Here is a 12,919-nt window from a genome sequence, read left to right as displayed (position 1 = left end):
CACACAGGTTTTGTTTTTTTCGGGCTGTGGAGGAATAAAAACACTGGTGAAATTTTCCAATTTGGGCAGGATGAGGATTCATTGACATATGAATCATTCTTAACATTCAATAACTGCCTTTTTTTGTTTATCTTATGCCACTGCAATAGCATTCACCTGTAATAGTTATCTAGCATCATCTTATGAACAAGAGCCTCTTATTGCCTCATCACAGCATAACTGGTAATTTCACATTTTCACATTGTCTTTGTCGCAGCTTTACTCACAGCGGCTTAAAATCCCCTTGATGTTCAGTTTGAAAACATATCGTTGAGACCGATGCCAGATTTTTGGGGCATGTTTTGACCAATATTTTGTCATAAAGTCCAAAACTTGAAATTTGAAAAACTTAGATTTTATTGAAGTTTTTATATTTGAGAACTTTTCACTTATAAGCAAACAAATAAATAAAGATGCACACAAATAACTTTTTGATAGATTAAAAAAAATGTCAAGGGTATTAAAAACATTTTTTCCAGTTTCCAGTGAACGCATCATCACTTACGAAACAAGTTAGTTTACAGAGTTTCCCATGAACGCAGCATGGATTCTAAAATTTAGAAATGATCCAAATTAAATCCTATATCATGAAGATAATCGTACTATGAAATTGATCTATCGACAGATGCCGGTTTTGCAGTTCTCACACCAATATTAGTGGGTTCACCCGGCAACCCGCTAAAAATAGGCGATTGACACCATTCCCATTGCCAGGAGAAATGCCGCTTTTTTTCTGGTGCGTCACGTTCGACGTCATGAACACGCCGCAAAATGGGTGTGTGATTGGGAACTAAACAGAAGAGGTGACAGCACATAAACAAACAACGACAGTCAACTTAAAAACAAGTATCTTGAGGTGTTCAAATGAATCGGATCGTCCGCGAACGACCCAACACTACAGGAGAAGCAGCGTGGAGCAGCGGCAGCGTGGGTGCTCCAAGCTGGGTTCACGAGTTTTTCCTTTCACTGGTGACAGATGCCATTGTTAGAGGGTGTTAGCGGGTTTTTGGTGCAGTGGGAACAGGGTATTTCCGGAAGGAACCAACAGGCAGCGCTGGTGAAGCTCATTCTGACTATGTCAAATATTTTGCAAATCAGGTTTTGAAAGAGGAGAGATAAGAGATTGCGAATGAGTTCCGATAGTTAATTTACCCGGAACTGTGACTATGCATCTGTGGGATATGGGTGGAGGAATATGTCCAGGAATATGTCCAGATGAGTTAGTTGAAGAGAAGAGATCGTTGTCAGTGCCCCAGGGGGTGGTCGCACTTTGATCCACGCTGCACCCGGGCGAGTGTGCGTGCACGTCCGTATGCATCGGGCCTGTGCCAGGGTTCCGTCTGGGACGACTCGGCACCTCAACGCTTCCGCTGCTTGGGCCTTGGCGGCGTCTCCCGTCGCTCCGTGGCCCGCAGATCCCTCTTCCCGATCCTTCCGGAAGCAGATCTGGGATTATTTGTGAGGACAATTATGGGGGATTTTACACTGGTGTCACCGTGAATTCTACGTTTGTCAGTATCATGCTACATTTTTGTCATCTAAATATTGATGTGAAACTAGCTCATGAATGAAACTAAATTTGTTAAATGGGTTGTGCTCAGAAATGTTTGCATGCATGCAAATACAAGGTACGCACGTCGGTGCAATCGGATTGAATCCTGTTTTTGTGTCCCTTTCCAGGTCCATTTTCCTGATGTGGAGAGGGTGGAGTGGCTGAACAAGGTACTGCACTGCCCACACGCACCTCCTTTCTCCACTCCTCTTTCTGTCCGTTCATCAAGCACTTGAAGAACGGTTGATCTGGGAGAGTACGTTCTTCCAGGTGGTTCTTTGGGAGAACGAACTGGGGGATCCTGTTTCCTGTCGCTGTTGTTCAAACCAAAGCTGCGATATAGGGGTGAACTTAGCAGCCAGGGGAGCGAGAACACATCCTGGCCATTTTTGGCCTTCTTGGCTTCCTGGTCATCAGCTGTGGGTTGTGATTGGCGTTGTGAAAATTAAAGTGTGTGTGTGTGTGTGTGTGTGTGTGTGTGTGTGTGTGTGTGTGTGTGTGTGTGTGTGTGCGTGTGCGTGCGTGTGCGTGCGTGCGTGCGTGTGCGTGCGTGGTGAGTCCGCCTGCGTGTGGAGGGTCCTTTAGACAAACGATCCATATCCCAGCAACTGGTATCTGGTTCCACCTGCAGTGCTGTCAGCGGGCCAGCGAGCAGGGTTTATAAATAGACCTCATCTATCTGGAGCTCGAGCGGCTGGAGCCTCCTAGACGACCACCGTCTCCCCGGAGAGGGAGGAAGATGGAGAAGGCCGGGAGAGAGGCGAGGAGTTGGCGGTAGTAAGAGAGTGAAAGAGAATGGGCTGCAAACGTACAATGTTTGCAAGCGAGAGAGAGGGAGGGAGAGACTTGGTGAATGATGAATAGAGCCGGATGAGTTTTTACTTTTTTTTTTTCCCAAAAAAGTGGAATAAGGGACTCATTACAACAAGGGGAAAATACTTCTGTTCCATCTTAAAATCAAGCTACTTGTCCTTCAAGGTTTGACATACCATACCTATTTATTTTTATGTTGCACTTTTTCCTGATTAAAGAGATGCTGTTTACATTTTAATTAGCCTGGTTTATGAGCGCATCATTTGTTATTGGTAGAGAAACTTGTTGTTGAAGGGACATTTATAAAAATGATCAAATTACAGTGGTGCAGGCCAAGCTGTGGTGTCACGCTGAGAGCAGCAGACTGTTGAATGGTTTTCACCTGTGGCACTTCAAAGAACCATTAATCAATCCGTATATGCTGCTATCATAACGTGAGCCCCGTGCCCCATCCACCACCTTTTTAACAATGGAATGCAGCCCCTCTGCTACTCAGTTCTCATATTAGTGATTCCAACTGTCACTTATGTCTCTTAACCACTCCCCAGCATGCGATGAGTAAAATTCATAACTTGAATAGTTGTTCAGGTCCTGATCCTCAATCTCCGTGGGACATAGTTGTCATACCCCCGACACATTTTACCACAGCGGGTGAGCTCAGGTGTTCAGAATACTCATGGCGGTGCCAGACCCTGGGGAGGAGCGTTTGTGATTGGAGCAGTTGGTGACAACCTGCCCTGCTGTACAGTACTGCGCCGTGCCTTTTCACGCTCAAACTGTGATACTCTGCGAGGTGACTCACTCCCGGCACCACAGCACAGAGCAGCACAGCACAGCACAAACACCTGACTGTGGTTCTTTGGGCGTGGAATCCAAACGATCAGTGTGTGGCCTGGTAGTGTGGTAGTGAATTTATCGCCAGCTGGTCAGAGCTCGGTCTGTTCGGCAGCAAACCTGCATCTTCAACTCTGGTTTTTGTCTTCATTAAATCTGAGAAGGACTTTTACAGGTTTTTACTGCCAACCGAGGACTCCCAGAGCCCTCGGTTGGCAGTAAAAACTTGATTTATGCTTTATTCATTGGCTGGTTCTCGGTTTTAAAGGACAAGGCCGCCCTAATTCTTCTTACTGTCGGCACAGCCTTTGAATAGACCAAATCCTACAATTAGGGCCGTGACGGTATGAATTGTTTCTTACCGCGGTGAAAAGCAACGTATAAGTGCGGTACAGTGGTTTACCGACCCAGCAGGGCGGGGGCGGGGGGTCAAAAATGCACAGGGATAACATTTGAATGAGGAATAATAAATAATGGGAATCATAAATATATATTTTGGTGTGAATCCTCCGGACACAGCTCCCCGTCCTCCCCGATCCTGCCGAGCTGTGCCCCGTTCACTTCTGCATTGAACAGCCGAATCCAATTGGACTGACAGGATCCTGAGGGGTGCACCGCCCTAGAAATAATGAATAATAATCGGACGCACACAAAGTATATTCTCCATACGTTTAATGAATTCTCCGTCCCCCTCACTGAACAGTTTCCCCCTGAACATAGCATGGAAGACAGTCAATGATGAGAACTAAACAATGATTATTGTGTTTACATTTCACACCCTCCTCTAACTTTCACCAGCAAGAAAACTATAACGGGCGGTAAGGAGGTCAGTGCGGCGCTGACGTCATGCGACGGCCGTACGGTGGTGATGCGGCGATCGTCACAGACCCCAGTCTCCTACTCACTTTTCCATCGGGCCAATGCCAGGATGAGCCAGATTGGAAAGCGATAGAAGTCCATTGTTGTCCAAAAACAAACTGTCAGAAGAAGTCACAGAGCTGTGCTGTGGCTTTGTTCCGTCTCGTTCGTCATTTTGATGAACGTGGCCTTTGTTCGTTGTCCTGGAACGACTTCACCAAGTCACAGCCGTTCCATTGTGTGTCGCACCGTTCTTCACAGAGTGGCATGAAGTAGACGCCCAATGGAAAATAAATGGATAAATACAGCTTATAATAAGATTGATAAAAGCCTTATCTATGAAAATGCAGAGAAAGGAAACATTTAAAACAGGTAAACAAATTGAAATGAAATGGTGATAAAGGGCTTCGTTAAAAAAATTTAAAATTAAAATTTAAAAAAAGGGAAAACTTAAATGAATTTTAGATGCTGTTTAAAGGAGTGGGCATATCCAGAAAATGGAGGTAGACTGTTCCGGCAGACTGTTGTCGGAAATGTCCCGGTTTCTAAATGCACATTTTGCTTCATCTCAGAGTTGATGTGTTGCCTGACCATGAAAGCATTTCTTGTGGGTTATATTTTCTCTCCACTCTTTCCTCAAAATCCTACCCATCGTTCTCACTCTCTGTCGTCTGTCTGTCTCTGCCTCTCTCTCCAGACGGTGAAGCAGATGTGGCCCTTCATCTGCCAGTTTGTGGACAAGCTGTTCAGGGAGACCATTGAGCCGGCGGTGAAGGGGGCCAACCCTCACCTGGGCTCCTTCTGCTTCACCAAGATCAACATGGGCGACAAGGTGAGATGGAGAGCGTTCCTCAACACCGTGGGCTTCAGGCCTTTACGCTCCTACAGCAGCAACATAAACATCATGGACTTCAGGTCTTGATGTTCCTACAGTAGGAACATAAACATCGTGGACTTCGGGTCTTGATGCTCCTAGTATAGGGACATAAACATCGTGGACTTCAGGTCTTGATGCTCCTAGTATAGGGACATAAACATCGTGGACCTTGGGTCTTGATGTTCCTACAGTAGGAACATAAACATCATGAACCTCGGGTCTTGATGTTCCTACATTAGGAACATAAACATCATGGACCTCGGGTCTTGATGTTCCTACATTAGGAACATAAACATCATGGACCTCGGGTCTTGATGTTCCTACATTAGGAACATAAACATCATGGACCTCGGGTCTTGATGTTCCTACAGTAGGAACATAAACATTGTGGACTTCGGGTCTTGATGTTCCTACAGTAGGAACATAAACATCGTGGACCTCGGGTCTTGATGTTCCTACAGTAGCAACATAAACATTGTGGACTTCGGGTCTTGATGTTCCTACAGTAGCAACATAAACATCGTGGACTTCGGGTCTTGATGTTCCTACAGTAGCAACATAAACATTGTGGATTTCGGGTCTTGATGTTCCTACAGTAGGAACCTCAACACCACAGGCTTCAGGTGTTTACTTCACTCAGAGAGAGTGAGCAGAGCAGCAGCCTTTCACATTCTGTGTTTTCTGAGTTTTGTTAAACAAATGTTCCAGCCTCTCCTGCCATAGCTTGTAATGTGCTGCACACATTACCAGGAAGGTCTTGATAATAATTCATGGATTTCAGAGCCTCTCTGCACTGATTTGACCACTTAATTGAATGATTTCTGATTGTTTGATTGTTTTATTTACCGAAAAGTTACTAATCTAGTGTGTGTGTGTGTGTGTGTGTGTGTGTGTGTGTGTGTGTGTGTGTGTGTGTGTGTGTGTGTGTGTGTGTGTGTGTGTGTGTGTGTGTGTGTGTGTGTGTGTGTGTGTGTGTGTGTGTGTGTTCCCTTCCAGCCTTTGAGAGTTAATGGGGTGAAAGTTTACACAGAGAACGTGGATAAAAGACAGATTATCATGGACCTGCAGATCAGGTGAAAACACACACACACACACACACGGTTCATGAAGGTGCACAGCAACACTGATTGTATTGTTAAGGAGGCTGTGACCTCTGACCTCTCCATTGCTGTTGTTGCTCATAAAGTGGACGAGCTGAGAATAAACGTCTGTTTCATGCTTGCGCTTGAGTATAAATCAAGTAACTACTTCGTCCAGTAGTTTGGCTTTTGAAAAGCCAGCTTTGTGGAGCATTTCATTCATATGGAAAACCCAATGTATTTCACAGCAGATCAAAAAAATGGAAAGGGCTAAAATTAAAATGAAATTTTTTTGACAAGATAAAAGACCCAGTGCAGATGAAATAGTGGTCAATACAAAGGAGTCATTTGAACTCTGTGGTAATATCCAAAGAAAGAAAATAGGCAGAATTAAAGGAGAAATACCACAAGGCCAAGATTGCGAGATGAACCAGTCTGGATAGAACCAGTTTAGATAGGACCAGGACCAATTTTGATTGGACCAGCCTAGGTAGGACCAGCCTAGGTAGGACCAGCCTAGGTAGGACCAGCCTAGGTAGGACCAGCCTAGGTAGGACCAGTCTAGATAGGACCAGTCTGGATAGGACCAGTCTGGATAGGACCAGTCTGGATAGGACCGGTCTGGATAGGACCAGGACCAGTCTGGGTGGGACCAGGACCAGTCTGGGTGGGACCAGGATCAGTCTGGATAGAAGCAGTTTAGATAGAACCAGTTTGGATAGAAGCCGTTTGGATAGGACCAGGCTGGTCTAGATTAGACCAAGACCATTTGAGATAGGATTAGTCTGGATGGGACCAGGCTGGTCTAGGTAGAACCAATTTGTATAGGACCAGTGTGGACGCGACCAGGACCAGTCTGGCTAGGTCTGATCTTAGTGCACATGGTGATGGATCAGGATCTTAACATCCAAGCCTCTTTGTTGTCTTTCCAGTTTTGTGGGGAACACAGAAATTGACGTGGACATCAAGAAGTACTACTGCCGTGCTGGGATTAAGAGTATTCAGGTGAGGCGGCAGATCAACGCCATATTGGGGGCTGCGCATTACTTGAGGACACTTTAAGGTTTGGTTCTGTGAAAAAAGAGAAAATGGGTAAAACCAGATTTTCAGTCGACCCAGACTCCTCTGTCTTGACGCGCGGGTCGTGACTCTCACTCTGAGGCTGGTGAAGGTGGAAGGTTATCCAATCCAGTGTTTGCTCAGACGGAGGCCATGTTTACTGCTCTGAGATCAGAGAGCGAGAGAGAGAGACAGGAGAAAGTGGAGATAACGAGAGAGAGACAGAGAGAGATTAAAGGAAGCCCAAGTTTACAACTGGCCTGAAGGACCATGGTGTCAAAATAAGTTTTGGCCAGTTTACTAAATCAGCACATTAACTTTGCCCGCCACCATTTTCCAGATAATAAATCACATCTTTAGATTTTTAATATTCTAGTAGTAGTCTCTTATTTTTGGGTTTCGGAAGTCTTGATAGAATGTGTGGAGAAACCTCCTTTAAAATGGGCTCCTGGTCACACTGACTATTACAGCAACCCACATTTCTGTCAAAGCAACCTAATTTTGTGTTTTTTTTTGTGTATCCTGTATAATTCTGTGTTAATTAAATGGTATTTCGGCCTTTTGAAATACAATCAACAAATAAGAAATACAACAAAATGAAGTCACTTCGACAACAATACTTGTTACTGTGAATGTCAGTGGGACCAGGAGATTCAGTTATAATAATATTAATAAAGGTCGTTTTCTCACCTTCAAATAGGGAAAATATTAACCATCAAAAAATGTTATATCACCAGGAAATTAGTCGGTTTTGTAAAAAGTGTGTAGCCCTTTAAAGTTTCCTCTGTTTCGTTACGTAAGAGTTAAACCCCACAGAGCAGAATGTGTGTATGTTATATATTTATTCAATTATGTTGGAATTAAAGTGTAATTATAGTTTGTCTGGTCCGGGCGGAGTCGTCCCAGGGGCCTGTGTGGGCGGAGACACTGATGTGGCGCACTCCGATGGGGCCCTTTTTCAATAAATAGACAAACAGACTAAAGGAGAGTGGCTCCAGGGTCTTCACCGACAGTAGTAGTATCATTTGTGGATTGCAGTGCGATCCCATCTTGCCCTGCAGAGCAACTACCAGACTGAAGCCAAGTATCCCAAAATGGTACAAAAGCTTAAATATTTCAACCGATTTGACCAATATGACTAAAGAAAATAATAAATAAAGGCTTTTCTTAAAAGGAAATATGTAAAGCAATTTGACAATATAAAATCATTCATTTTAGAAAATTTGTATTTCAAATATATATATATTCAATTCACCATTTACCATCCATTGGCGGGCCACACCGCGGGGGCTCCACGGGCCCTCGAGCCGCAGGTTGACCGCTGCTGCTTTACACAGTTTACCCTCAAACAGGAATAACCCACTCAGGGGAACGTAAACAGAGCCAGACTCTGGCATGGTTTTAACGAGCCAGTCTGGATGAGTCACTTCGGAACCAGACGTTCAGGGACAATTCAGCTCGTTTGGGAAAGAACTTTCCGTTGGAAAACCTCATCTGCAAGGGGGACGTGCGCCGTGCGCCGTGGAGACAGATCAGATTAGTTTGTGTTGTTTGTACTTGGTATCGGCTCGGCTCACAGCTGGGCTGTGAGCAAACAAAGTTGAACTGAAGGTCCTGTGGATGGTTGCTCTCGTGGTTTTAGCCCTGGCGTTCTGTGTGGACGCCTCCTCCTGCCATGTTGTGTGTTTTCACCCATGTGCAAAGCATAAAATGAATTAAACCCACTATTCTTTCTGGAATCTTTGCCACGTGGGATCATGTGCAAATAATTTAAGCAGGAACTGGAACATCAGGAGACATGCCCAGACTGTTAAAACATCAAAATGTAGAGTATTAGCGCTGGTACGACTAGCGCCGCTGGAATAACTGCTAAATGCTCTGCCTTGCTCAGCGGCACTAAGTCAGTGGTGTGTGTGTGTGTGTGTGTGTGTGTGTGTGTGTGTGTGTGTGTGTGTGTGTGTGTGTGTCCAGCTCCAGGGGGTGATGCGTGTGGTGATGGAGCCCCTGCTGGGAGACATGCCCCTGGTGGGGGCGCTGTCCGTCTTCTTCCTCCAGAAACCGGTGAGTAGCGTGACCTTTGACCCTCAGACTCTATTCAATCCCAATCACCCCAAGGGTCCCGGGTTCGAGTCCCATGTGGACCAACCTGAAATAGTAATGCAGTGCTACACATATATTTGCAGCATTGCAAATATATACTATATTTATATCCATCTCTCTCGCTCTCTTCCTCTCTCTCCATATATACAGTATATATATATATATATATATATATGTTTTCTCAAAGTATATAAGTAAGTAACAACTTTATTTATAAATGACTTTTTAAACACATTGTCACACAGTTATTCACAGAGTGGCCTAAAATAGAAACCCAATTGAATATGAATGAATAAAAAAGCAAATATATAAAGATTAATAACGGCCTTATCTGTGAAAATGCAGAGAAAGTAAAAACAAGTAGAAACAGGTAAAAACAAGGCAGCAAATTGAAATGTAATGGACCTAAACGGCTTAATCCAAAAAAAAAAAAGGCAAGACCTCAAATATGAGTTGAAGACGCTGTTTACAGAAAGGGGCAGATGTAGAACGTCGAGGTGGAGCGTTCCAGAGCGACTGGAATGACATTATCCTTCTGGATCTGCGATTCTCCATCTCGGAGATGACGGAGCTCTGTCCCTTTTAAATTCTCCGCCCGGGCACCGGTGAATCCGGGCGCCGTTTGGCTCTGGTCCAAAAATCCATCCCAAATATCTCAGCCCCCCCCCCCTCCCCGACGTCCTTTATCAGATCGATTTCTTCTTCTTTCTGTTATCGTGTTATCACCGCGGGACAGGAAGTGCTAGTGGCTCCCACAGGAAGAGGAACGTTATCGTTGGGAGGGAGCTCGGCGATCTGCTCCCTCACATTCGGGCGGAGACACAAATGAAATCTGTTTTGCCAATGATTTGGCGGCCCTCTCGCAGTGCCCTCGCGGTCCCCTAGGGGTCCGTGGCCCACAGGTTGGAAATGGCCGCTCTGGTTTGTGACCGCCGAGGATGCTTTCCGTGGAGTTTGGGCCGGTTTCCTCGCATCTGGTGGACTCGTCAATCTAATCTCAGACTGTGATTGGCCGGCGTCTTATCTTGTGTCCGTCACTTTTATCTCTGCTCCCTGTGGCATTTGTTTCTTCCTGCTGGGCGTCCCAGCCGGGTGGGGTTTAGCGCATGAGGGAGCTCCGCAGATGAGACGGGGAAATTGCAATTACAGGAAAGGACAGTGAATTAATCTCGTCATTGTATAAACTTTTGGGGGCTTATCAAATTGTGCCGCGGTAAACTCCACCCCCCTTCAGACTCCGTGGAGTTAAAACAAACATCTCAAATGATTTCGGCCATTTAGGTGCTCGGGCCTGATCTTAAATGAGTTAAATTTGCAGTTTAAATGAACAGTTTCAACAGTGCAGTATTTCAACAGAATGTTCAAGTACTACACTCAAAGCATCATCAACAGAAAGACAATATCTATTTAAACTTTCTCCATTTTTCGACTTGTGGGAATCTTTTTATTTTATTTTTTTATTTATTTTTTTAGGCCCAGTAAAGCAGGTGTGGAGTCATGAAAATCTGTTACGGCTGTTGAAGAAAAATAGTCATTTCCTCAGAACAGAGTCAAACTTCAGTTCCTTTGATGTATTTCAAATCCCCCGGTGATGACATCACTTCCTGTGCCAGGACACAGCCCCCCTCCCTCGCACACACACACACACACACACACACACACACACACACACACACACACACCCCTTAGACATACACATATGGTATAGCTCTCTCTCTTTCACATTATAAGGATAATTATTAAATGTCATATTATATTGATCTATATCACGATATCCACATAAAAATTTGAAAACATACAAAGAAAAAGAAAATTCTCCATTTGGCGTCTTTACAAATGGTGGCGCGTGGAAGGAAGGACGTCCGCTCGTCCTTCAGATGTGACGAAGGTCTGCGCAACGGAAAACCCAGCCGCAGCAACATAGTAAAAGCAAAGCGCCGGGAGCGGGGCTCTCGCCGCGGCTTGTAACGACCCTCGTTAAGACGGATTCCACTGCGCTCACCACGCGGGACGTCCTCATAGCACCAGGCTCAAGCCAAGCTCCAGTCCAGCCGCCTCGTGTTTCAGACCCCGTATCGAGTCCCACGCACGCTCAAAGCGTCTGCGTTTGATGATGTGAGCGTAGTAATGATGATCGGATTTGGCGACTGAATTGCGCTCAGAGCCGTACGTGGTTTACATCCAGAGCGCCGTCCCCCGCTCCACCTATATCCACTATATGTGGAGTAAACACCGGAGCCGACGGCAGGAGATACGGCTCCGGCTCCGACCTTTACTCTGACGCTGGGATCTGCAAAGGCAAATAGAAAAACTTCAATTTCATATCCCAGACCAGCGTGAAGGACACACACACACACACACACACACAGAAACACACACACACACACACACACACACACACACAGAAACACACACACGTACACACACACACGTACACACATACACAAAAACACACATACGTACACACATACGTACACACACACAGACATGCATGTACACACACACACAAAAACACACATGCGTACACACATACATACACACAGACACGTACACACAGACTCGTACACACACACACACACACACACACACACGTAAGTCCCAATTTCTTCTCCTACATCAAAGTGACTCTCAGACACATTTTTGAGATAGAATATATCTGAAAAATATCTGAAATTCCTTATTTTGCACACACACACACACACACACACACACACACACACACACACACACACAAGCACACACGCATTCCCCCAGTAATATTTGAGGTAAATACCAAATGCAATTACAACAGGCCATGTTTGCTCCCAAATATTTGGTAACCGTGACAACAGCGCCTCTGGCTCCACTTCCATACTGTACATGGTGTTAGTGGGCGGGGTCTGAGGGTGGTGTGGGGGGCGTGGCTGGTCAGAAGCAGCGTCACAGGTCAGGGTGTGATTGGTCCGGGGCTTTTTTCTGCAACCAGGACTGAAGTGGTGGGACTGGGGGTGGGGTCGGGGTGGGGGTGGGGGTGGGGGAGTGTACTTGTGTCGTGGTTTTAAAGGGAAACTACATTTTCTGGGGGAAAAACTCCCTTTTAGTCTCCCTAACCCAGATTGAGACGAGGAGGTCGATACCATCTCATCCCCGTGTGTCCAGAACAGAGATAATGACGTCCTGCATGCTAACTGTGTTAGCACAATGCATGGCTGCAGAAGGGATCAGCTAGCCTAGCTCCTGTGAAACGAATCTTGCTGTTCACAGGAGTCTTAGTGTTTTTAAATGTTTCAACATTCAGCAGCTGGGTTGATTATTTCTCGCCCCAAATTTGTTCAGAAACTGATTTTGGTGAAGCGATCAGGTCAAATCAGTGAAAGTTATTTGATAAATAGAGCGAAACCTGGAAGCCGTGCTCAAACGCCAGGCTCACAGAGCTGGGGACCTCTGGAGGGTGGCTCCTTCCTCAAAAACAGGGTTAGGGTTAGAGAGAGGAGGGTTTGAGAGGCATGTTAGAGTGGCTGGAATCCATAATCTGAGTGGTATTTTCAACAAAGAGCTGGAAAAACATGTTTTGAGGACCTCAAAGCCGTTTATTAACTGGTTTAAATAGGAGAATATTGGGTCACCTAAACTCCCTTGTTCCCTTATTGTTGGAGACAGGTTTGCACGTTGGGGAGGTATTTAAAGTAGGTCCTAAATACCTCAGCATGTCAACGAAAAGTATTTATT

General features: G+C 45.4%; 1 protein-coding gene across 1 annotated transcript in view; it reads left to right on the top strand.

Moving 5' to 3' along the window:
- esyt2a (extended synaptotagmin-like protein 2a) overlaps positions 1–12,919 on the top strand; it is a 49,896-nt gene that overhangs the window by 15,737 nt on the left and 21,240 nt on the right. The window contains exons 2-6 of the mRNA XM_080011606.1: positions 1,720–1,761; positions 4,794–4,928; positions 5,970–6,046; positions 6,985–7,057; positions 9,083–9,172. Coding sequence (XP_079867732.1) covers positions 1,720–1,761; positions 4,794–4,928; positions 5,970–6,046; positions 6,985–7,057; positions 9,083–9,172 — 417 coding nt within the window. The remainder of the gene's footprint in view (positions 1–1,719; positions 1,762–4,793; positions 4,929–5,969; positions 6,047–6,984; positions 7,058–9,082; positions 9,173–12,919) is intronic.

Source organism: Zeus faber (assembly GCF_960531495.2).
Source record: "Zeus faber genome assembly, chromosome: 12".
Taxonomy (NCBI): Eukaryota; Metazoa; Chordata; class Actinopteri; order Zeiformes; family Zeidae; genus Zeus; species Zeus faber.
This window is presented reverse-complemented; position numbering and strand designations above follow the sequence as displayed.